Below are 26,953 nucleotides of genomic sequence, written 5' to 3'. Positions count from 1 at the left end.
TAGCATGATTGGGTTGTTTCTGAAACATTTTCTATTTACTTGCCTGTAACCAGCAGTTTTGAGAACAGATCTCAAACCTGTTTTACCAGAGTAATAGTTGACTATTGTGAACCAAGTTAATTTGCAAACCTAACTTCTACAATTTTTATTACTTAGTCTAGTTCTTCAAGTGAATTTTCTCTTCGTTTTCTAAGTGTCCTATAAACCTTCTGTTGCAAATAAAAACAACTTGAAAAAGAAAAATGGAAGCAGGAAGGCATCAGTAATGAGGTCTTCCAAAGGAAAGAAAGAACACAAAAGCCAGCCAAGCAAAACCCTATAAGCTTTATGACTTTACATTGTAGTCCTTAAACAAAGCAGAGTTTTTATTACTGTCTGCCACCCATATTCATTTTGGGCTTTTCTTGTATGTGCAGTGTTCTATGGCATTTAATTACTTGGTCAGAGTTTCACATTCTGAAGTGAATCTTCATTTGTAAATTGTTTCAAGAAATGCATCCATCTGCAAGTGCATTTAATCCTTCTTTGTACTTGACCATTAGCGGATCAGTTGTCTGCAATTGACTCCTTGATCGATTCTATGAATTTGGTTTATGAAGATGATGATGGAGAAACTTTTGGGGACCTGTTTAAGCCCATCAAAATCCCAAACCCTCATTTTCAAAGGCTATATCAGGTGAGGCCATGAATTATATAACATCTTAAGAAGCATTTTCTTACATCTTTTTGTTTTTCTGTCTCCCTAATTCACATTAGGATGATGTGCATGGTGAAGAGTCCAATAATAAAAGCTTTTATATATAAGTATAGATTTCCTTATTGTCATTGATATAAATTTTATTCCTAAAATGTCTGATGTCCAGGAAAAAAGGGGAATTACATCTGTGCTGGGAAGTCCATAACAGCATCACAAATACTCAGAGGTACCTAGACCAGACAAGTTAAAACATGATTGGGATTCTCAGCACTGTATTGGGAAGATGATGATGTAGGTAAAAAATCAGTCTTGAGGTTTTGGGCAAAGGAGAAATGCAATGAAAAGTGAGAGATCTTTAGTTCTCCATTATCTATCTAATCAAATCTTGAGCAGAGTCACTTCTCTATTCATTATTTCATTGAGCAGTGATTCCAAAACAGACCAGTCTGAGGTAATAAATGACTGTGGTTGATATTTCAAGTACTGCATTGGGGTGTCTGATTTATTGTATGGGTAAGCAGAACAATTCACGCTTCTTGAATTTACTGTTTCAAGCTGTCTACGTTTTGATTTAAATTCCTTTCATATCATGAAGATTTTCTTTGCAGCTGTGAGGATGAGAAAATTATGACTTGGAATTCAAATCTTCATAGAAAAAAAGCTTCAGGTTCAATTGGTTCAACTTCATCTTGGTTTTATACCTTGGTATTTCTCAGGTTTCTGAAGTCACGTTCTACTCTGTAAAGCTGGAACAATTGATGGTTGTGGCTACAGGCTGCTCAGCTCTTGCAGCTACATATGTAGATATTTGAGATGCAAAAGCCTGTAGCAAACATTCATACTAATGCTGTTTTAATATTGTCAAATCATCTGTGAGTTTTCTTGTTTATTTTTTGTTGTTGTTGTCTCACAGGAGCTGTTATTGCAGCTTCCAGCAAGATTTTTACTCTCTTTCAAAATAATTATGCTTTAAATCATTGCAAGTGTTTCCAAATCAGTAGCCTTGTACCACTGCCTCTTTTTGAAAATATGCTCTAATGTGGTTTGGAATCTTAATGGCAGCATGAAAGCACATCAGTATTGATGTGCAGCATATGGTCTGGATGTTCTTTGATGGCAGCTTTTTGGCATAAATAGAAGTTTGTTTTGTTTTTAATGTGAGGTCATGTCTGACAGTCAGCGAGGGAGCAAATCTCTCCTGTTGTTCCAATTTACTGGGTACTTACCTCTACACTTGCATCTAATACACCCAGTGCAACGTACTTGGGAAAAAGATTCTCCCGTGTATTTCTATGCATGTGTTTGCATGTATTGGTATCTGTGTGTTAATTTTGTATAGCTAAACACACAGGGGTGCCCAAGAGCCCTCCCTGTTGCTCCTGCCATCTGTTTCAACTTTTATGTTCCTCTGTAAGGCCTCTTCATTCCGTCACTCTTTTCAAAGCTGTTAGGAAAACACACTTGTGTTCAGTGCCTTACCTGCGTGTTTTCAACTTCTCTCTTGCTACTTGCTCTTAAACAAGTAAAAGTTAATCATTATACGCATGAAGTTTAGTGTTTGTTTGGTGTTTTTTTTTTTTTGACCAAGAAGAAATATTTCCTTTGAGGAACAAGAAACTGTGACAACAACTTGAATGCAAGACTGAGTTGTATTGTATGTCCTGTATGTCTTGCTGCCAAGCAAGCAAGACTGTTTCTCATGTGACTTTTTTTTGGGGTTTTTCTACTATTCTTAGAACATATTACAGCATCAGTGTTCTCATTTAGTTTTATTACTTACATCTGATCACATGATTTTTCAGTCCAATTGTGAACTAGATATTTCTTATCAATGGGAAGGTATTTTCTTTAATATGAAAGAAAATGCTTATGTATCATTTGATACTAGGTATATGCTATACAAGTGTATTACATTAAAAGTACGTAATCTGAAAGGTTTCTTTCCTTAAATTGTTTCTTGCAGTGTTTGCAGCATAAGGCTTTTCACCCCAATGAGCCATTGCCACCAATTGAACAACACCTTTTGGAAATGTTGGAGGTGCCCCATGTTGTAAAAGAAAGGTGCAAAGGTCCACTTGAAAAAGTAAAGGCACTTTTCCCTCTAAAGGATGCTGGCAAGAAAAAAGAAGAGAAGACTGCTCAAGATATCTTTAAAGATGAGTGAGTTGAAAGATTTTCTTAAAAACTTTTTTGCACTTTAAATTATTCTTGCTGAATGTAGCAGGCCCAGACATTTTGCATAAGAAATTATAAACTGAAAAAAATCATGATGCACAGTGAACATTGTGGTAACACAGCATGTCTGGGGTGTTCAGAGAGTAGTGGTGGTCTTACTGCTCAAGACATGCTGGGATTCAGTCTGCATATCCATATCTGTAACAAAATCACAGAGTCCATGAGGTTGGAAGGGATCTCAGGAAGTCTCTGGTTCTACCTGTTGCTCAAGGCAGAGCCTTCTATGAGATCTAAACAAGTAACTCGAGACTCCTTCCAATCCTGTTTTGAAAATCCAATGATGGAGACTGCACAAACTTTTGGGGAAGCCCTTTACAGTGCTTGATTGCATAGTGATCAAGAAGTTTGTCCTACTGACATTTATAAAATAGATCAAATAGGGGAATCAGAGAGTTCAGTTCCTTACTTTTAACTACCTGTAAGGATAAGTATTTCTACCAGCATACACTATTTAACTGTTCTACAGCTTTCATTTTGAATACCAAATCAAAAGAAATAAAGCTTAATTATTATCTGCTGTGCAGTAAATGCGGATGTCTCAAAATATTCTGGATTCTTTCTGGAACATGACACAAAAAGCTGTGATGTGTTACTGGCAGCTGCTGAAAAATGGACTGCCCCAAAGGCTTCAATTTGTCAAGCAGGAAGGGAAGCTGTTTTGGTTTAAAAATGATTTGATTTAGAGGGGAGATGAAAGCAACTATAAAAAGAATTTAGTTACAAATTGGTGTGGGCATTTAGAATGATTTAGGAAAAAGAGCAGGGTCTGTAAGGTAAGCAGAAGGAGAGAGACTAAACTGTGTAACTGTATCTGTGTTTGGGAAAAGCTGAGTGAATTAAATCACTTAATGAGAAAATAATTCACTACAACATGGGTAAGGAAATGCTAAACACCATAAATTTATCCATGATATCTTAATATAAATTTTATCAGACAGCATTAATGTGCTTCACTTTTACTTCCTAAATTCTATGTAAAATGTATTTTTCTTCTTAGTTAGACTTTGGAGAGGCTGTTCTCTTGCCTGGTTTTGCATTATGTGGGAGGCGTCTATCTGAGCATAGAACCAGATATTTTGAGTTGATCTTCTATTTTATTAACTATTCTCAGAGTTGCTGCGTGTCTCACATTTAAAGAAAACGCTGCTAATCAGTGCGTTGTCAGCAGCACGTTTTAAATGTCAGATCCTTGGTTGGTATAAAATGGGTTGGATTCATGATTTTTGGCTGTACTGTTCTGCTTAATGATGGTTGTAGATCAGGACTTAAACACATACATATTATTATTTATGTTCTCTTCCTATATCTAGCCCCAAAGCATTTTGAATCAGTGAAAATACAAAATATTGTATTTCAAGACATTGCAAGGGATCACAAAGCAGTTTTTGAGGTCAAACCATCTCAATGCACACAAGTACTTGTGTTCACGTGGATGTTCTGAACTCACTGGTGTTAGATAAGGAGCACTTTCTCTATTTTATGGAGGGGATATTGGCTGTCCAATACAATAAAGTAACTTGTTCAAGGTCAGCCAAAAAGAGCAGAGCTGGGAACAAAGCAGGCTGTCCTGCTGTCCTTGTGCTGAGGCTTATCCAAAGTCATCACTTCACCTGGAGTGATATGTAAAGTTATGATGGATGACAGGAGTTGCTGAGGAGATGGATTTTCATTTCAGGAGTGACAAAATTAAGTAAAAGAACAGAGAAGACCACAGAAGCAAAATGGGATGGACACTGATTGCAAAGCAGGGAGGACTGTGCTACAGAAAGGAAGGAAGGCAGTCTTATAACTTTCTTATAACTTCGGCAGCAGGCAGTTCACGTTTTAAAATCAGATGTAACCTTGAAGAATGCAAAAAGGGGCCCAGTCACTGACCTCTGTTTTTTGTCCCAAATTTTCAGTTTCTTTTCCTCATTGACATACTGGAATTTTTCAGAATACCTTTGTTTTGTTTTGGGATTCCTTGAAGGCAAATACTGCAATTCAGATCACTGAGTAGCCTTTGGCCTTTCTTACACTGAAATTGATTCTTCTATATCAGTAGCCCGTCACATTAAACGGTACAAGACACAGTGTCTGATTTCTTTTCTCTTTTGTAATTATCTGGATTTATTCTGTTGCCAAGACGTGATCTAAAATCCTGTGAGTTTGGCGTTTAAGTTCCTGGTTTGGATGAACCTTGCTATGCTGTCTGTGAGGGTGAAGGTAGAAAGTTAATAGCCTGAAACCACAAATAATGCTTTAAAAATACCCTAATATTTTGAAAGCGTATTTAGGTGTAGCTTAAGGTTGTCCTAGGATAATCCTTACTTAGTTGGGGTTTGTCTAGCATGTTTTAACTGCTCTAAGTGCAATTATGTAAAGCCCTTTGTGTGCTGATGGAGAGCGAAGGAACTTTTTATAAGAAGAGGTAGTGAGGACAAGGGGAAGTGGTTTTAAACTGGAAGTGGGTAGGTTTACTCTACATATTAGGAAGAAATTTTTTACTGAGTGTGTGGTGAGATGCTGGAACAGGTTGCCCATAGAGGCTATGGGTGCCCCTCCCTGGAAGCGCTCAAGGCCAGGCTGGATGGGGCTGTGAGCAGCCTGGTCTAGAGGAAGGTGTCCCTGCCTGGAGTAGAAGGTTTGGAACTAGATGATCTTAAAGGTCCCTTTCAACCCAGACCATTCTATGATTCTCTGTATGTGGGTTATTGGACTCAAAAGTCGCTGTGTAAACAAGACATGTAGTAGCAGTTCCAAAACAGGAACTTTCAAGTAACTTTTAAAGAGTAAATGGATTTCCTGCTTAAGTGTTAAGCATGAATTTGCAAGGAAGATTTAAAAGGCAGCTGAATACCAAGCATCATGTAATATGTGATTTATTGATTAACAGTATGCAGCAAATAGCAAAGTTAACTCAATGTACAGGTTTGAAATAAAATAACTGGAGAAAGCCTGTATTCTGAAATTTGTAAAAGAAGTGCATGAATAACATGAATGGTTTCTGTTTCTACTGTGCTTTGTGAAGATGATGAAAAATGAAATGTTGTTTACTGTTAAGTTGGGGACAGTTCTGTGATTCTGTATAATGAAGTTTTTATCCAGTCTTCAATGTAATTTTTGTTAACTTACTGACTCCCTGCTCAGCAGGCAGGAATTGATTTAGTGTTTGTTCATTTTTGTCCTCTTCATTTTCTTCAGTGAAGAAGGACCCAATGCTAAGAGAAGAAAAATTGAAGATGAGGAAGACAGCTTTAGCATCATGAAACTTGCTGAAGGCAATGTCACCTCTGTAAGTCAAGTTTTAAAACTCTTATTATAAAAAGGGAACATCAATTTTTGTAAGTGTATTGTAGACAGTAAACAGGACTCCTGATGAAGCGTGGAATTCTAGCTGAAATAGATATGACTGAATTTTTTCTGCTTGTACATTTGACTCTGCTAAATATTGTAAAGCAAACTTTCTCTGCCTTTAGGTCAATGTTAGCATGGGTTTCCATCAACCTTGGATATTTTAGGGCAAAATTCTCCCCCAAAGCTGAGAACTAAATAAGGACCTGTGGATATGATGAAAGCGGTATCACAGAGCTGTGGTTCAGTACTGGAGTTTTATTCTTCTTTCGTGTATTCTGCCACATAAAAGTTACTTCTGTATACTTAATCAGAGGTCTTACTTTATTTTGGAGACTGCTCTTTGCATTGGCTGGGATACTAAAAAAATACACTTATCTTCATCTTAATCTTAAGCTAGGTTTTTATCTTAATTTCCAGTGTTGTATAAATGGGTAGGTAAAGCCTGTATCATAAATTTTTCAGATTATTTTTATCTCATGGGATAAGTGATTTAATATTAATGAAGATAACTGCCCTTGTTTTCAAGTGTGCTGCCCTTTTAAGTTAATTATTGTAAGGAATGGTTGAGTTTTAAGAAAGGTGTGGAGCTGTGCCCAATATTCTGTACTCCTAATAATCAGTTTCTGCAATTAGCAGAAAAATGGCACTGTCTGATTTAAAAGAAGCACTAGGAGACCAACTAAGTTTACTGCAAGATCTTTCTAAGAGTTATGTTAACAGCAGAACATAAACTTTTCAAATAAAAATAGAGAAGTTTCGGTTTCTGAAAGGAAACAGTAAAATGTGAATTTTATTTCTAAGGCTATTGCATCCACTTTTCAGTAAACTTTGGTATCTGATCTGGTTTTATTTCCTTTTTAAGGTTTCTGTGCTTATATGCAAATATAGAACTTAGCCTTTAAGATGTCAGACTGCTCCAGGAGGAGTAGATATACTGAGTATGAGCTTTTAATTTTGAGCTTCCTGTTGGCTTGGCAAGTCAATGTTTCTGTATCCTCATGCCTGGGAGCTCCCATTTCTCATCAAGTGTCTGTCAAGATTTGTGAGAGGTCTGTGCTGCAGGTCTCAAAGCTGAACTAGCAGATAGCTTGAACTACCATGCTTCTGACCTTTACACCCCAGAGAATTGGCTTATAAGAATGCTGTGTAGTAAGAGTGAATTCATCTTGTGCATTCCATGACTAACCTTTGCTAGGACTACTGTACATCAACACACTGTAAAATTCAAGTTTTCGGCATCCGCATGTGAAGAAGTGTACCAGTTCTGTTTCCATATTAAAATCAATAGAAATGTAAAGATTTCTGTTGCCTCCCAAAAGGAATGGATATTGGCAGACAATTCTGTCATTTTTGTACCTTTTGTAGGTTGGCAGTGTTAACCCAGCAGAAGACTTCAAAATTCTGGTGAGGCAGAAAAATGCTGACTTCAGAGATGGTAAGTGACCTGTATCCATCTTCGTTATATTTACCAGCATCTTCAGGGCTCAGTGAAAGTGATCTATTTTCCTAAACACAAGTTTCTGGTGTTGTGAGATGCTCTGTAGTAGCATATTGCCTAGTTTCCATTGTCATAAAGCAAGGATGGATGTGACTTGTCTCAGACACCCTGGTTTATGTAAGATGGCACTAGACAATGACACTGAGGTATCTGAGTAACAAAAAGCTTCTGTTTTCTATCAGAAGGTCTCTTGTCAGCGCTGGCTACTTTCTTCAAGCTGTTTATCAGCTTCTTGTCCAGCTGTATACGATCTTTCTAGCTTGAAGTAGAGCCTTATTGCATAGGAACTGTATGAGAAACCTGTCTTCTGTTGCATACTTACTTTGTCTTACGAAGAAATAAGAATTAAATGCCTGAAATCTGAATAATTATAAGCAAAGATAATTTCTTACTGCTTGTTATGAGCAAAAGAAAGCATGGGTAAAATTTGTAAAGCTGAATTGCAATAACCAGCAAGCACCTCACAAGGTGTAAGCGGGTTGTGTGTGTGCTGGATTTATCACTCAGCACAAAAAAATAGTCAAGGTTTTGATGGAGAGGTGAGGAAAAAAATACAAAGCACAGGTCAGTCACTGTCTGATTGGTCTGGTATGCTCTAAGTCTGAAAATGCAAGTAGTTATTGTGTATGTAATGTAAAGGCATCTTAAGAAGGTTGCACAAGATGAACGGGGCCCTTCATCAGTGTTTTGGCAAGATAAGCTTCACCTACTTGGTAGCTGCTAATGTAGCATGGAGTTTTTTTGTCGTTCCCCCCTCCCCCGAAGGAATATTTTCAAGTGTTTTTCAAGAGAAATGCTGGCTATTTCACCTAGGCTTAAGCTTCTGGGCATGGTTTTAGGAGTGTGTTAGGTAGTGTATTGATTTCTGATCATCTGTTAAAGCCTATATGGCTATTTCTCTTCAGATTTTCTAGAGCTGTTGGACAGCTAGCCAGTTACTTATGTCAGATACAGAACAAGCTCTGTTTATTGAAAAAATATTGAGAATTGTGTTCCCAAGTCTCAGGTATCTTAAGCTGCAGTAAAAAACATTGTACAATATACTAGAATGCTGAAACTGTGAAACGATTGACTACTTTGTTATGGTAATTGGTTTTATCGTGTAGGAAGGATTTAAAGCAGGAGTAAGTATAGTGTTTACCCTTCATTTAAGTGAAAAGTGCTTAAATACATCCATTTGTTAGCTGTTGTGGAGATAACTGCAGTGCATGCTGGGGTGGCTTCTGAAACTGAACAATCTGCTTTTATGTATGATCTGCTCTGTAATTATAAGGTGTAGCTAGACAGTATAGTGCAGTTACCCATGTAAAGGAATGAGAGAAGCCACTCTAAATCAAAACACGCTCTGCATATTCTTCCCCTTTGCATAGTTGTTTTTCTACTTTAGAGCCTTGTAGCTAGTTCAGTACATAAAATATTGCAGGCACGTTTATAATGATTTGCTGTATTGCATTCTCATTGTCTAAGTAGTAGATTCTGTATTTAAACTATTCAGTAATCGTAAAGGTTTTTCTTAAAAATAGCTTTATATCATATTTAATGAGGAAACTTTTTTTTTGGCCTTGCTAGAACACGAATAGTGTCTTTGCAGGAAAAGATAATCTGTAGTGTTCCAGTAGTTTATTGAAAAAAATAACATTTTATATGTCAAAATGCAGACAAGAACTACTGGGTTGTATCCTGTCTTTCTCCTTTCTGATATAAAAAAGATCCAGAGCTGAATTACAAACTGAACAGAGCCTACATTCTCATTGAAAGAAGGCAGCAGTTCCTTCCTCCTTCAGCTGTTTGCTCGGAGGTGGGTTACTGTTGTTGTAGCAATAGGAAGAGCTGTTAAAGAGTGACAGTTTATAATTAAGATGTGAGTTTACTAACACACATCCTTTCCAGTCCACAAGTCTCTTAGCAAAATAAAAAAGTTATTTAAAGTATGGCAAGAGGGATAAAGTAAATAATAATAATGAACTGTAGCAAGTCCCGACTGTATATTAATCAACAAAGATGAGTATTAAGGCATCCTAGCAATGGCCTTATAGGCATTTGATGACTGGGATTTTTGCTGTTCATAGAAGCCTTGTGTGCTGCTTAGAATCACAAAATCAGAGGATGGTTTGGGTGGGAAGGGACCTCAAAAATCAACCAGTTCCAACCCCCTGCCATGGACAGGGCTGCCACCTACCTGATCAGGTTTCCCAGGGCCTTGAGCACCTGCAGGGTCTGTCTGCATATCTAGTTCCATAGCAGACTGGAGCAAGACAGATGATGTATTTACTCCTAGGAAGAACTGACCTGCTAATATGTAAACAAGTTCTTCTAAAAATATATCTAAGAGTTTCAGATTGTCAAGGGTGTTAAGGATAGGTTCTCTGAGACTGGCAGCTCAAATCCTGAAATAGTAATTGACTTCATTTTTAATTGACATCTGTGCCGTTTATTACAGTAGGGATGTACTTACAGTTCACATGATCAGTTGTGTGTGAGGGTGCACACTTGCAAATTAATATTCATTGTTCTTATAACTAATATTATGTTTCCTCTCTAGACAGGTTTACTTTCTTGTTTGCATTCGATGCAGCAGAGATGTCAGTTTATGCAGGTCTCGTCTTGAGCGGGTTACGAGTGCACAGTCATCACAAAGAGCAGTCTTCTCATAACAGCTTCTGACATTTTTGCCAATGAATGCAAATAAAATAGATTAGTTATCCTAAGTAGAATCTAATCTTTATTCCCAAGGCTGCACAATGAGCTTTTTCAGTGATGTGGCTGCAGAGAGGACTCAAATACAGTGGCTGTTTGCCATCCTCTTACACCAGAGGAGTAGCCACACAACCACCATTACATCATGTGCAATTGATATGGATTTCCATTCATGCCTGTGTATCTAGAGAGGTAATGTCCAATTTAGGGTATAGAACTTGCATGTAATTCTGTATAAGATAGGAAAGCTTAATGGGAGGTGGTAAAAAAAAAAAGTGTGTGTGTATGTGTGTGTGTGTATATATATACACACACACACACATATATATACATATACACACACACATATATATACATGCATATACACACACATGCATATTATTTGTATGTGTTCTGTGGAAGCTGTATTCCAGATTTCATCGCATCCTGCAGGGCTCTTGTCTGACAACATGGTGTATGAAGTCCTGTAGTTGAAATAGGCCTTTTAAAATTTGTACTGATCGTTTCTGTAGAGATTAGCCTGCAATGATAGCTCTGCAGTTTGTGGGCATTAGAAAAAATGTTCAAAGACAAACTGCATTGAACACCCACTTTTTATACTTATATTTGTCAATATCTTTATTCCTAGGCGTTTCTGGAAGAATAAGGTTAAGAGAGTCAGTAATTGCATGTGTAGATTTCAGTCAATTTTCTGTCTTGCTTGAGGTGACTCAGTTTTTCTACGGCATGTAGATCACATAAATAAAATGTCTAACAAGGCTGTTTTGCACTGGATGCTTCATGTGCATAAAAGAATTGTGTATGACAGATACGCAATGAAAATATACTGATTGTGACAAAATGGGTATTTTATTGCTAGATTTTCTCTAGAAATGTGTAGTTATCTAGAGAGTGATATATAAAATTCTTTTAAACCAGTATTTATTTTCACTTTTTACAGGCATGCAGCAAAGATATGCGTCTATGTTTTTATCTTACTGGATATTTTTGTGTGTACTGGGGAGTATTGCTACTCTTGCTTCATAGGCCAAATGCGATGACAGGTTTGGTGAAGATGATTCAATCATTAGAATAATATTTGCAAACCAAATACTTGAATATTAAAAAAAAAAAAACACTTTGAAGTTTTCTGTGTCTACTTCACAGAAAGGATAAAGCCAGACTCTTTTGAAGAGCATAGCAGTTGGGTCAGACACAACGAACAGAATTTTGAATTAGATATTATGGGGGGAAAAATCACAGTTATGGTAGTCAAACATAGGAAGAGTGGCCCAGAGAACTTGGAGACTCTATATTTGGAGCTTTTTGATACTGAAGTGCTTAGAGCACTACACCGCCTGATTCACCATGATCCTGATTTGAATGGTATTTATACCAGAATGCCTTCAACATCTAGTCTTAAATCATTCTGAGCCATACCCACTGTCAATGGCCATTTGGAGAGAGCATTTCAAAACTGAGCAGCCCCTCACAGCACACCAGAGTAGCTTAATAATTCTTGATAAAATTCTTATTTCTTGACTTGACAAAGTCCTTAAAAATAGGGCAGAGTTTATGATCTGCTCCTTCTTGTCAGTTACAAAGAGATCATCCTTGCAGAACAGCAGTTTAAAATCCATTGTCAGGTAGTTGAACTGTTCTGTCTGTGGCTCTTGCTGTAAGCACCGTCCATTAATGCAACTTATTATCACTGCCACTGGATAAGTCAGAAGATTGCTAATAATAGGATTCATTTGTTTGTAGAAGGAGCTGTATTTTTAGTATTACTTTTTTTTAGGGAAAAAAAATTATCTGAAAGGAATTGAACTTGGACCATGAGACAATCTCAACTATTATTAAAGTGTCATCTGTTTGGCATAGTAATCAAGACTTAGGACTGAACTGAACAAACAGGAAAATATAACTACAGTTTTGTACTGCAACTATTCAGAGATAACAAGTGAATATAATTGTTCATGACACATTTCACAAGAAGTGGCAGCACTGATGAATGCATTTTAGAGTAGGAAATGTACCTCAATGCCAGTGGGGATAGGATCTTTTATTGAAACATTTTTACTTGTAGTTCTCCAGTCTATAATTGCTCTATTTGTTGCATAGCCAATCAGATGCAGTAGAAGGAGGAAACAGAAGATCAGCAATTCTTGGGGTGATCTGTAGAATGAGATGTTGATTAGGGGTGTTGGAACTCTTAGCATAGGCCTAATATGGAAATTCATTAGTTCATTTCCTTAGATGTGGGAGGGAGGTGCAGAGGGCTGTAAGAGAAGAAGTTGGCTATTGCATGGTAGTGTTCTGAATTGAATAGGCTATCAGTTCACATCACTAGGACCTGCTCTTTAGAACTTCAGATTTGACTGGGGCTTCTGTGCACAAATGAGGTGTGTCTTCTTGCAGAACATGTGTTTTAGCAAACCTGGACAGATCTGCTTTTTGCCGCTTACAGAACCAAATATTCATATTCATGACAAGGCAGATGATGGATAGAAAAGAGAAAAAATTCTCAGACCTACAAAGTGTACAAAGTCCACTTTCAGTGGATTATACTTCCAGTTAAAATCCTTTTTTGCTGTCTCTGGTATAGTCTCTGTTCTGATTAGACTAGCAAATTACATCAGGGGACCAAAAGCATTGTATCTATTTTAGATTCATGAATCATTGATCTGTCATTTAATGGAAACCCAATGGACAGACCCAATTTTAGCCAAGCTATTTCAAGATATGAAAAGAATCTTGACTTCATATATTGTAGCATGTAACTTGTTTTCTGCGTAATTATAATATTTTCTTGCCCGTTAAAACAGTGTGAGGCTTTATTTGTTTCAGATTTGGAAACAAATTTCAGGAAGAGTGAATTTGCAGTCATTAGCAAAAAAAAATGTTTTTCTGATGCCTGCTAGGGTAATCAAGTGAAAAAGGTTTTTCTTAAGTAAAAAAAAGTGTAAGAAATACAGTATGTGATAATTCCAAGCAGTTTGCTAGAGTCAATCTGACAATGAAGACTTTTATTGCACCCTTGTACTGCCTGGGGTCTTAATTTAACACATCAATGAAAAAGGCAGTGTTTAAAAAGAAAACCAAAAAACAGAACTCAAGAGAAACAAACCATCACCACCACCACTGAAAATACCAGCAGGACTTGCTTTTATTAATTCAATTCCTAAGAAATTAGAACATTTAATGAGAAAATCGTTAACCATGGAAAAAATGGACTGACTTAACTTGAGGAGCGTAAGTAGAAAGACCTCAGTTTAGTTTGTCAGCTTCCAGTAATATAAATGAAGAGTGAGCTGATCACCTCTGGAGCAGTGGCACTAACGTACCTTCTTGTGTGCCAGCTGCTGTTGCACGGGACCACTCCTGACCTCCTTTTGTTGAAACCCATTGGAGGAGTCAAAAGTTGGTGGGAGAATCAAACGCTTCCTGTTTCACTCCGTTCAGATTAGTTCAGTTAAGCGTGTCACAGAATGTGGCTATAACAGCTTGTACTTATGCTGAATGCAGAATGGAAGCAGTGTTTGTATGATGTCATCTTCTGTCCGTGTGTTTATGCTCGTCTTTTCCATTATTTCCCATCTTTGTAGCAGATGATTTTCACTGATGTTTCCATAGCTGAAATAGCTGCAAAAGCATATTTTCCTAGGCTGGGGTATCCAACAGAAAGCAAAATTGAATGGTTTATTACCTGTAATTAGACACAAAGTAAAGGACTAAAATCCCAGATAACTTATTTGGGTTTTCAGAGCACATCTTGATGTTCTCAGTTGTATTTTGCAGTGCTTTATAGCCACCTACCTTTTGTAAGCAATTCAGTATCAAGGATAAAGCTGTTGTTTCCCCTTCTTGTCAGCAAAGTCTCATTGTTTGCCACCACTGTTTTTCTGTTAGGCAAAACCAGTTCATTGTATTTGTCTCCATGATGACAAGCAGCACTGACCTCTTGAAAAATCATCAAGCTACTGCTGCAGAGACAGTATCCACTGTGATGTCAATAACAAGGTGGTCTCTGAACTACAATCACCCTACAGATATTATTTTGATGTTATTACACTGTCACTGTTAATTTAACTCTTTCGTTGGAATAAGCTTATATTTCAAAGGGTGTTTGTAGGCTATTCGTTCTAGAGTTACTTACATACTAAGTTATCAAAGTGAGTGATTTAAGTCAATGTGGGTATGATTAACTCTTGATGCTTGTCAAGGTGCAATAGGGAGTGAGATCTAAAGGATTTTTTTCCTAGAAAATATGGATTCTTTGGTTTGCTTATTTATTTCTCCTTGTCTTTCAGTGAGTCAGCAGCTGACAAACCGTATTGACCAGTTTCTGGAAAACAGAAGTTCACAGTACTACATGAAAGGGATCAATTGTATTAGAGTTTTCAGAGCGGAGGCTGTGAAGGTAACTGTAATATGTGAAGACTTCCAAACTGAAGACATGATGGGCTTGTTCACTATATTAAGAACAGCTATTCATTGCTTTGGGAGTAGATTTAATAGATTTGCAACTCATGCAGCTGGAAAGTTTAGAAATGTTTCCATTTTGTGTTTCTTTATTCTTAACTGAATGAGAACTTGCTTTTGAACTCAAAAATTCTGTGGTGTTACTTACTGTTGTTTTGATTCTTGTAAGCATAAAAACACAAAACTTGTGACTTAGTATTTATAAGAGAAAAATAAGCTATTCTGCAGATTCCCACTTTAAGATTGTTGTGAGGAAATCTCGATTTTTTTTTTTTTTTTTTGTGGTTCACCTTTCCTTAGAACTCTTGATTTTAATACAGTCAAAATATATAATGACTTTCATATTCATCATTTTAGATGACTTTATGAAGAATTAAGCTCGCAGCTACTTTAATATTTCCCTATAATCATTGCTGTTATTTCTTTCAGCTATCCAAGGTGCAGTGCTTTAATGATTTTCTGCAGGCCTTGAAATCAAAGGTGGAAGATAAAGCCTTAGCTGATTTCTGGGAGATTATGGTACAAGGTATGATTCCATTTGACTTTTTATCCATTATGTAAGATAAAACCTTACATGAGCAGTGGGACACTGAAAAGCATTTTGATGCAGATCATTCCTGTAGCCTATATAAAATATTTAAAAAAATAAAAAAACACATGAAAAAAACACACTACCACCACCAAAAAAAAAAAGAAAAAGAAAAAGAAAAAAAAACCCCAAGCGACAGAAAAAACCCTTTTCTTTTACACTGTCTAACTTTCTTTTTTGCCCTAATAGTTTCTAACCAGTAATATTTAATAGTGCCTTGCCAGGTCTTGTTGAAACGTTAAATGAATTGTGTAAGAGGAGACAAATTAAATGTTACAGGGAAAGGATAAGGAGGTACAATTTCAGATGAATTTTAAACTAAATGAAAAAAACACTCATGCAGCTTACAATATTTCCAAATTAAGCCTCAGAAAAGGCATGGATAGCATTGAAATATGTCACTGATCATTTTGGATTTAAGTAACCTGAAGTACAGAATATGTGGTATTATGACATCTACCTGTGATTTAACTGGGAGATGAAGGGAGTGCAATTCTAGAAGAGCTTCAGATTTACACAGGCAGTAAATAGAGGAATGTTTTCACAAATCTGAAACATAGTGGACTATAAAAAAACACGTTTTACATCATACCCTTGTGTTTAATTGGAACCAGAACTAGGGAAATCTGTTAAGAACCCAACCTTCTATTTTAAGGCTGCATGCTATAGAATGCAATGATATGTGCCTTTCATAATGGAGGACTCCAAACTGTGTAATGACTGCTTTACCCAAATGTTTAAAAATACAGGATGGGAATGGGCTTAGAAGTCCAAAGCAGCAACACAAGGCAACTCTCAAGGACTGTTATATAGTAGTAGGGGGGCTTCTCAGAAGATTCAAAACAAAACAAAAAACCCTAACAACAACCAAAAGAACTCTTTGGAAGTAGGAAACTTGGGTCTTCCAAAGCCATGCGAGAATGGAATTGTAATATTTTTAGTTGATTTAAACCATTATTTTCAACGAACTGGACTGTTTCTGAGGAGAAAAAAAGAAAAAAAAAAGCAAACAAAGATGGTATTTTAATACACAATTTATTATCTTCTGAGAAGATGATAAAATCATGATGCTCGATGCACAATCTGAATAGGTTGACCCTATGGGGTAGCTGAAACAGCTTTTCACTTGCTACTACCAAGCATAGAAGTCCTCTTTTCCCTGCTTCTCTTGACATGACCTATGCCCTCTATTCTACCATAGCACTGGGCCTTGTCATGAGCAATCACCAGAAGATGAGGAATGTGAGTCAGTGTGTTGATGATTCTTGAGACACATTAACGTACAATTAAAATTGTACTGCTGCTGCAACCTTCCTGAGCATGCAGTTCTTTCCTCTCACACCCACAAATTCTTTATATAGGCACAAGCTTTCGTGTAGCCAAGTGATGAGCTAGGCAGGAAATGTAATTGAGAGGTGGTGGTTGGATTTTTATTTTAATTTCTTTAGGGGCCAGGAGAGGGGAGGAGTAGTGTCGCTGCATAGAATGGTGGTGCAGGTGCAAAAAGATAGTTGTCCCGTAAAAGCAGAATCAGTGCTGGTGATCATACTGTAGAACCACAGCATCAGTATTTGTATGGTAAGAGTTAATATTTCTAAGGCTATTAAGGACTGACGAGCATGCTGTGAATGACTATAAGTGTAATTTCTGATAGACTTCCAGCATTTCATCTGTGATTTCAGTGTCTCATTAGTTTTTGATTGTCATAATATTAACAGTTTCCTAAATGGATACTTCCACAAGCTTATGAATATTCTCATTAATTTATTTTTAAATCATATTTGACTCATTTATGGAAGTCACATTTTCCCCTGAGCATTTTATTTTATTTTTGGTGATGATGATGACACATGCCAAAGTTGGAATTTGGTGTGTTTTTGGGAAGCCTTCTTATGATATTTTTATATGTTTTTTTTTTAGACAGAATTTCTTTGATCACTAAAGATGAAGCAGAGGGAAGTTCTGTGACTAGTGAAGAAGCTCAAAAGGTATAATAGTTTTAATTGGTATTTATTTGTATAGATTCCTTGCTGTGGCACAGAAGATTACTTATAATGTGTATAAATGAAATAAGATATAAGAAATGATAGTGTTCTTTTGCCATAGAATTAATATTGCCTCAATCCAGAGCAAAAATAATGTCCTAGTGTGTACTGCAGCAGTACATCTTAATTAGTCTTTAGGAAGTAGCATATTTGACATAATTATCTGAAAATACCCCCTACAAAGAACAGGAATTTCAGGAACTCAGTTTAGCAGCAATAAATTATATACTCAAGACTGCTATTTGAACCTCATAAAAAGAACTGTATTCTCATTGTTAACATGCCAGTTCAAAAACCAGCATGCCTTTTTTCACTAAAGACTTAACTAACTAGCAATATAAAGTTATCTCTGCATATATAATGAAAATTAGCCATATCAGTAATTTCTACTTCATATCAGTCTTGTGGAGTGATGGGCATCGTAGATTATGCTGATGTTGTTATCAGTGGTCATATCACCTGTTTTCAGACAGAAAAAATCAGAGTACTTGCACATATTCTTTCTACGGAAATAAAACACTATAATAAATGTTTGCTGGAATGAATGAAGGATGTCATAGTTACAAAGGGAGTTAATTATAATGATGCCTTCTGTTTGAAAGAAGGCAGAATTCAGATTTGCTGTCAAAAATTGTATTTGTGCATTGAGGATCAGGAATTGGTAGCCTTGAATCAGGTTGCTGAGCACCATAACTTTAAATTGTTCGGAAGGAAAGTCTTTGTATTACAGATCCCTCAAGGTAAACCTGTACCTAGAATCACTAAGTACTTTTCAGCAAAGCTGCTTCTCTGCAAGATGCCACATTGATTTTTGTTACTTCCAGACCTACATGAGCAATAACCAAAAGGAGATCGAAGTGGGTTCTCTGTAGATTAATTAATTTGTAGGTTAAAGGTTGTATTTTTGAAACTGCTTATCTCAAGGTAAAGATGGCACAGAAGTGTCATGAAAATAAAAATACAAGCAAGCTCCTAAGAGTCCAAAAAAAGCTAAGTCTGTGTACAAATATCAGAATATTGTTTTGTGAGCGTGAAGGACCTACTGGTTGTTTCTCATCACCCATAAATTTATAGAGTAATCTTTTTTTTTTTCCCTAGCAGTGGTTTTAAATATAAAAATGTTATAAATTCCAAATGCTACGTATTTATTTGGGAACTTCATAGGGCAATTTGTTCTTGATAGCTTCACTTTTTAGTCTGAAACTGTTGTTGGCATTCAAAGAGTGATAAAGCTGTGTGAATTAGTCTCTGTTTCTTAAGTAAATCTCTACTAGCCATGGAGATCTTAGAGTTTACATTTCTCCTAAGTATGAGCTTGTGTTGGCAAAGGAATGTTTTGTAAGGATGAAGCAGAAATTATGAAGAGTAGCAAGGAGTAGAGTTACAGGATAAGATGGATCTGCAAAATGTTTGTAGACTGACTTAAGAGTGACTTTTTTTACCATCATCTTGCAGTCAGCCAGGTTTTGCAGTAAAGGAAGAAGTTCTTTTGTGATTGATTGAAGGTCTTTTGACAGCTGTAACTAGGGGAATAACAAAGACTGTGGAATCAGCTCTGGGCTGCTGAGAGCACAAGAGTTCACTAATGTGACAGTTAACCTTGCATTTCAAGATAAATGAGTTGCATCTCTCTGGCAACTAGGCTGTTGGCAATCCCAGATGCGCACTAGATAACCTCCCTGCTCTCCAGATCGAAAACCAGAATCTTGATTTGTGGAGTTGCCACTGTCAAAGGTTTGCATGGCTTTTTACAGAAGGAACTGAAGAGCTCTGTTGTTGGAGTAAGATCTGCAGAAACTACAATTTTGTTGTGAGTTTATGGGGCTGATAAGAAATGTAGTCTCTGGTCCAGTTGAGCTGTGATGCATTTTTCCTTTGGTGTGGCAGGCCAGCATTTTCTTCAGTTTATAATAGGTTGCAAAAGTTCGTTTATTTTCTATAATGAAAGTGATACCAGTATCTGATGGGTTGTGCTGGATCTTTTAAAATAGCAAGTAGTGCAGTACAAGTTTTCTTCACCTCCACATTAGGTTGTATGGTCATAATTGCAATTCTAGAGGTCAAGGGATTGGCTGTCCCTGTGGCCCTGTGTGATGCAGAAGCCTTTTCTATGCAGATCTCTGGCTGGTTGCATTTTCAGGACTGTTTTGGATATACGATTCCAAGTGCATAGAACTGTCCTTTGGGGAGGGGAAGCTTTGTATGGCAGTCGGTTAGACAGGCAGCATGTACAAGTTTCTTCTTTTTTTTGGCTGAGCAGGTTATCCACACATACTTTACTTTCTGTCATTGAGAAAAATGGTTTCATGTAGGTGTTTTTGTTTTGGTGGTTTCTTTTTCTTGTAATAGAGATGCTTGTTTTAGATGTAAGAGTGGTAAGCTAAAAGAGCACGAATGTCAAGTACTTTTCCCGGTTACTTTGGGGAAGATAATGGATTTCGGCACTACTATTATATGTAATTTGCTTTTGCGTAAATGGAAACAGGTTTAGGAAAAAATAATTTGGGGTGTTTGGAATTTGATGGAAGCTTCAGGTTGCAGTTTGCTGCAAAAGTTCATCTTATGTTTCTTTAGCTTTCAGCTTTTTCTACTTAATTTAGCACTGGAAAGCTAATTTTGAAAGCTTCAAAAAAATGTGCTACTTTTGTAAATAGCATTCAGCTCTTAACTGCATAAAAGGAAATTCGATCTGGCACAAAAAAGCCTTTCAGAACTGGCAGTGTCATTAGCTTTTAGTTTTATATTATGTGCTTTGTGTTCCTACCAGATTGAGAACTTTTTCAGCAGAAAAAAAGACAAGTGTGCAACATCTTGAAATTCTAATTTGTTCTGCCCCTGTCACCTTTGTCTTTTGCATCTAAAATATTTCTAAGTCAAGTTGATGTTAATATGGATGTTAACATGGTAAAACATGAATGCTGTCTGTGGAGTAGGTTTTCTACATTGCTCTTGGATGTTGCTCTTCAGAATGTAGGAAATGTTTGACCTTTGGCTGTTGAGACATCTAGGCAGAGCCTGGCTGCATGCATTGTTGGTCATGTTAGCCACTGTATATTGGCTCTTCATTCTATTGGGTATTAGATTTAGTACTTTACTACAAAATTAACTTATCGATACTCTACTTAGTGGAAGGAATTTGATGGAGTGCCTTTTTCAGTGATTTTAAATTGTAACCTCAGACATTAAAATATAAGATCACTTCTTGATACAGTGGGAGAATGCAGCAGGCAACTTCTTGGTGTTCTACTCATTGTTTAAAGATGCCACTGTTATTCTAGAAAAGGATCATAACATTTGAGCTTGCTACCCTGCAAGTATATTATCTTGGGGGTAGATAGCACTCTGATAGCTATTCCATGGCTTTTTACATGATCTGCATGGCTGTATAAGCCTGAAAGTCTCAGGAAAGCTTTAGTTGGCGTTCAGAAGTCAACTGTTAGCAGGAAAAAAAATGACCTAAACTCTTAACAAGTACTTAATGCGTGTTTAATAATATTTTCTACCCAGACATTTAGTATTTTCTATATTGTTAGAGTCTGTAACTAAAACCCAGTCATATATATATATATTTTTCTACCATTGTAGATGAAACACTTCTTTTTCCCCCACTATATTAGGCTGAGAAAAATAATTTGTAGGTGGTTGTACTGTGTTGTTGCTGTGTTTGATTTCAGTAGTTACAGTATGTGAATAAGTTAGCATTATCCTCTGTTGAATGATGCCATGCTTTATGTGGAGGGCATATGGTGAGTTGGTATGAGCAGCTATTGCAATAGAATTTTACATAATGAATGTTCTATTTTTGAAGAGCAGCATTCTAACCATCTTGCATGTTTGAGTGTTTTGTTTTTTTTTCAAATTCCTGTCTTTGTTCATTTGTTAAATGTTCATTGAATTAAATGGGAAACTTTACTGAGTTCTACACAGAGCTACAATGTCATACTGAAGATCTTTACTAAACGAGGTGTTGGTCAACTTATATATGTATTAATAGAAAAGATGATTTTTTTGTCCTCTGGCAGTTTGTAGTCATCTATTACTTCTAGTTACATTTTTAAGAACACAAAAATTGGCTGTACTCACACAGACAAGTTTTCATCTAGTCCAGAATCGCCTTGTTGTCAGCAGATTATAACAGATGAGCCGGGAGAAGCATACAGTCCCTGGCTCAGCCACTGACATCTCCAGTACTTGCTGTTCGTGAGGGGCTTCTTCGGATGTAGTCTTCAAAGGATTTCTCTTCCATATGCTTTCCACATCTCCTCTTGACACCACAAACTAATATTTGCAGCATTACATGGCATTCTACGGCTGGAGTGTGTTGTCTGAAGAACCACATTCTTTGTCTATTTCATTAAGCAGACTCCACAAAATCCTATAAAAGCAAGCATTTGGAAGTTTCCTTTGTTTTAGGATAGTTTTGGAAGATGGAAACCAGAACAAATTTGATTCATGATATTTAATTACAAGATGCTAGTATTAATATTCTGTTCATTTAATGTTAAGGATCTGTGTTTCATCAGCAGCATAAGTATTGTACCGTTGTATTTTCAGTTCTTGGCTCCAAAAGAAAAGAATAATGAAACTCTGCCTGATACAGATGAAGGTGGTGATGTTGATGACTTGGTGAGTACTGTAAAGACAGAATGTGCCTTTAGAACTCAATTTTAGCTGAAGGCTGGAGAAAGTGAGAGCTTCTTCATCTTCAAGCAGTAGATTATAGTGCATGGCTTAGAAAACACCTGAGGAACTGAGTCAAAGTGCCATGTGAAATTACTTAGCTTCATCATTAATCTTAAATAGATTAATTCTGTATTCTGTATTTCAGAAGAGCCAATGCAGCTGCTTCTTTGGGAGCAGACTGTAGTTTACTATAATAGCATTTAACAAAGATTGTAAATCTAGAATAGTTATTTATGTGGGTTGAAAACTAAAAGTCATTTTTAAAAAGGCATTTTAATCTTCTCAATTAACTTTCTCTTATACAAGCTTGATGAATTTCAAGGATTTCAAGGGATTTTTAATAAGGATTTTAGGTGGTGTTTTTTTACTTTTTTACAAGTTGAACCGTTACAAATCTATCTCTGACACTTAAGCTGGTTGTGTAGACGGTTCTGATAAAGTTTTAACTGCAGGCAGATCTCGACTTTTGGAGTGTATTTTTTGGATCTATGAATTGCACATATTATCTAAAAATGGGATTTAATGTTTGTTTTTGTACTTAACAACTTAGTGTTAAATTTGAATAATACATTAGAACTCAGGTATTAATTCCACTTATGTAGGGATTTCTGAATTTCTTTTATTTTCTAAGCCCTAAACATAGATAAGAAATAACTTGCATTCAATGCCTCTTCCCATTCAATGCCTCTTCTAAATCTGTTGCTTCTATTTCAGCTGGACATGATGTGATCGAGTAATGCTTGGTGACTATGCCTGCCAAGTTTTGGAAGAGATCTCCCTGTATGAGATGGGATGCAAAAGGGGATGCTACTGGGAAGGCAGTAAATCATCTTTATTTTTGTGAATGAGATCAGAAGTCCTGGAGACATTTCCAGTCGGTATAAATGTCATCTGATTTCTCAATAGCAGAACAGAAGATTGAAAGTATTTGTGAAGTAATGATAGCTTTAAGGAATCTCTTTTTTCTTTCAGTCATATCCTTGATACTTCTTTCATCTAAAAAACACAAAATTATTGAGAGCCGATGTTGACTCCTGCAATTCTTCTTATGTTGTATGAGAAAGATAGAAATGTCACAGTGAGGTTACCAGGTAATGTAGAATTTTTAATGGATGTAACTCCATAGCATTATGGAGTTATAGAAGAAAAACAAATGTATTCTCATGCTTTTCCCTAGAGGAAAAAAAAAAGAGGAAAAAAACCAAACAAACCATCATTCCAAGCCAGGGAGTCACAAAGTAATTGGTTGAAATGACAGAATCTGAAGCACACAGCAAAATCACGTGTGCTGATTTTGCTGCGCTGTACCCAAGTTAGCACTGATGGTCGTCTTTCTGTGCTGTGGGTTCTCTTTTCTGTTAGCTCAACAGAGAGTTAATTTCCTAAAAATTTCTGTCTCTGTTACATGTTTTCCTCTTTCATATGCTGGGAATTCTGTTGTGTTTGTTTTAATACTCTTAACTACTATGGTTCCTGGAGATATGCTCCTGCTGCTAAAAGAATGAATGAATCGTTTATATCCCCATTACACTGCAGGTGACTGCTAGTGCAGAGCAAAGGAATCCATGAGAGCTATATGCCGACACCCGTGACAGATAATTGATGATCGTTAACACTGATAACCAAAACAGGCTACTACCTATGCAAGGCAATCTGAAGTAATCAGATACTGCTCAGAAATAGATGCTCAGATTTGTTTTACAGATATGAAGGGACAATAATGGCACCTTCACAGATGCTTATTTGTTACAGCCAGATTCATTCCTTTAAAAGCTATTATTTTGTTATTGTGTTTAAACATACTGTGCAAAATGGTAATAATATCACAAAAAATAAGTGATCAATGAGCTGTAATTAAAAAGGATATCTATGCTGAAGAGTATCTATGGACTGACTGTGCAGTACAGTTCCTGTGTTGGAAACAGCAATTGTGTTTTCCCTCACCTCCCTACACAGAGACCTGCTTTCTCCTCTCTTTTGTCCTGTCTTGATTGAGTTCATGCAGCCTTTGAAGAGGTTTCCTGAGTGCAGGTGGCAGGGAATAGGTAGAATTTGTAGGTCTTCAGAGCATTTGTGTTACACAACGGTATTCTTCTGAATTGTAAATAGACCAATTTATTGAGTGTAATACTGGCTTTTTTTTTTTAATATACATTTTCTTATTTGTTTTGATTAATAAAAGATTTAATGGGTAGCTTTTGTTTTCTTTGGAACTTTTCTTGCTAAAGTTAGTTGATTAACTACCTATGTAGTACTTAGGAAGGACTATCAAAAAGCCCTTTTCTGGGCGTACAATGCAAACACTGAACATAGAAAGCCCTCTACAGAAGCTGGGTGTTATTACTTTATCTGTACTTTACAAACACAAACTTTTACAACACTCCAAATAAAATAATTTTTACTGTTCTGCAGAGGTAAGTTTCATTTATGACATGGTACATAATTACTTTGCAAATCTAAGTAAGGATTGGGGGTTTCCATTTGTTCCAAACCATCTGGCCATGTTTTTAGTGTGTACTGCTTCTGTCAAACAATAAGCCTTTAGGATTGTGCACAGTGTGTCTCAATACCTATAAAGGTTTTGCTTCAGAAGTAAAAACAAACACGTGTAATGCACCATACAATTTTGTTTTCTTGCAAGCACTGTAACTTCTGAAGGGGATTATCAAGGTGTTCTTAAACAAAAGAACAAAAAACCAACAAGGGAAACTAATGGCTGTGATTTTGTTTTATATCACTGATATAATTCTTTTTTTTCCTTTTAAAAGGTACCTCTCTGGAAAGCTCTTCTGGTGCTAACAATGTGGATGAACAATCTTGGTTATCCTTTTTTAGCCAAGCGATTGAAGCTTGCTTATGTATTGTCTGTGCCTTTCTATTTGTCTACTACTATAATATTGTTCTAACTCATTGGATGTTATCTTTGATGGAGAAGCCTGATTTCTGCATTGTGTTCTAAAAGTTTTTTTATGTAAGTTAATGCTGTGAAGAGGTTGGAAAGGGAGAGAAATGAATTTCTTAGCCCCTACTCCCTGTTTGGCTGTTCTTGCAGCTGAAATGATCAGTCAGCAGGTTAATCATCCTGTTGCATCAGCAATAACATACGTTGCCTTGTCAGAAGCTACTGTCTTTCTTTTCTCTGGTTAGATGAAGGACTTGGACAGGAAAACATATTTTGCAGGACTTTAGAATGTGGAAAGCATCTAGAGATATGCCAGGAAGTGATATATTGGAATGCATCACTTATAAGATAGAACCTGGGGGTGCAGCATAGACACATGAGTACTTTACGGAACAACCAAAATAGTGTTTTGGGGACTGTCAGAGGAAAAGTGAAGCTCTTCCAGTAGCAGTGCAACAGGAATGGGATGTTAATCTTTAAGCAGCCAGGCTATACTTTGCTGCAGTTTACTCTGTCATTGAGATGTAGGGTCTGAAGATTTGGCAATGCAGTTTTCTTTCACTCAATGCTCAGAAATCCATTTTGTGCTTGAGGAAGTTGTAAAAAGTGTCACAGAAGCAATGGAAGGTAATTTCCAAACTGTTCCATGTTTGGAGACTTGATTCATCTGGGACTGGATTGGCTTGGAATGTATTATCAGGTCAACAGTATAGTATCAGCCTGCCTAGAGAGTTCTAGCATTAAGGTTTCATCTGTCCTTACAATGTGGCATGAAAGTATGATGTGTGCTATCGAAGCACTTCTGATATGAAGAGATCTCATTCTACTGTGACAGGGCAAATTTTCTGCTTGGTAACTTTTGTGGTGCTTTGGTTTTGGCAGAATGTTCTGTTTGGTGCTGGGACAGGTTTTTTGGAGTCAGATAATTAGGAAGGAGATTCACCATTGTCTGGGGAAGACTGGAGAAGTGCTGAACTGTATTTTGTTAAGCTAACAGATAGACCAGTGGATGTTCCCATATTGCTTATGAGCAGTGTTTTTGTTTCTTTGTTTTTGTTTTGCTTTGTTTTTTTCCTGAGGGAAGTAGTAAGCAGTTAATTTTAGCTGTTTGTTTATGAAAGAGGAAAACTCATTTCCACTAAGCTTTTAGCGTTGATCCTTTTGCCAAGGTGTCTTCATTCAAGAGGCTGCGCGTCTTCTTGAGTGTGGAGTTCACATATGTAGCATTTCTATGTGCTGTTTGGAAGACAGAATTGTCCCTTGTGTGAGCTAAGCATACTGCCAAGCAGCTTTGGTAGTTCTGTGTTCTTGTATACGTGCACCAGAAACTTAGAAAACTTTGGTATACATCTTATGTTAAAATTAAACCGTATTTTTCCAATTAGTAAGTTCTGATAAAACCTGTCTCTTCTTGTTTTTATAGACTGTGCATAAATGTAGTGCATTTCTGAGCTAAGAATGCCTTAAAATAGTTCATTCATCTTGCTTCTTTTTTTGAGCATTTACTTTAAATCATGATTTGAGTTGAGCAGAAATTAATCTGCTGCTGCTTCCCAGTAAGTTTGTGAAGCCAACATAAAGGAGACAGTGCAACAAGTCCTGTTTCTACTGGTGCCTCACTTTACCATTCTCAGCTATTGATTCTCAAAAGCATCCCCTCTATCCCCCCTGTTAGCATCCTAAAGTACCTGCAGAAGAGCAGTCAGAAAGAGTCTCCTTTTAAATAGAGGCTCTTTGCTGTGATATGTTGCTCCAAGTAGAGATGAGCTGGGCTCTGTGCTTAGAATCACACTGACAAACAGGTAGCTTC

General features: G+C 36.7%; 1 protein-coding gene across 1 annotated transcript in view; it reads left to right on the top strand.

The window, feature by feature from the left end:
• The window catches only part of XRCC5 (X-ray repair cross complementing 5), a 41,836-nt gene extending 17,401 nt beyond the window's left edge, over positions 1-24,435 (top strand). The window contains exons 13-21 of the mRNA XM_015868686.3: positions 543-676; positions 2,661-2,857; positions 6,116-6,206; positions 7,634-7,703; positions 14,753-14,862; positions 15,354-15,450; positions 17,434-17,501; positions 22,113-22,184; positions 22,956-24,435. Coding sequence (XP_015724172.2) covers positions 543-676; positions 2,661-2,857; positions 6,116-6,206; positions 7,634-7,703; positions 14,753-14,862; positions 15,354-15,450; positions 17,434-17,501; positions 22,113-22,184; positions 22,956-22,970 — 854 coding nt within the window. The 3' untranslated portion in view covers positions 22,971-24,435. The remainder of the gene's footprint in view (positions 1-542; positions 677-2,660; positions 2,858-6,115; positions 6,207-7,633; positions 7,704-14,752; positions 14,863-15,353; positions 15,451-17,433; positions 17,502-22,112; positions 22,185-22,955) is intronic.
• The last annotated feature ends 2,518 nt before the right edge of the window (positions 24,436-26,953 follow it).

This window comes from Coturnix japonica, chromosome 7 (genome assembly GCF_054131305.1).
Source record: "Coturnix japonica strain WE chromosome 7, WE-NBRP24, whole genome shotgun sequence".
NCBI lineage: Eukaryota > Metazoa > Chordata > Aves > Galliformes > Phasianidae > Coturnix > Coturnix japonica.
Note: the sequence above shows the minus strand (reverse complement) of the source record. Positions and strands in the feature narration are given on the sequence as shown.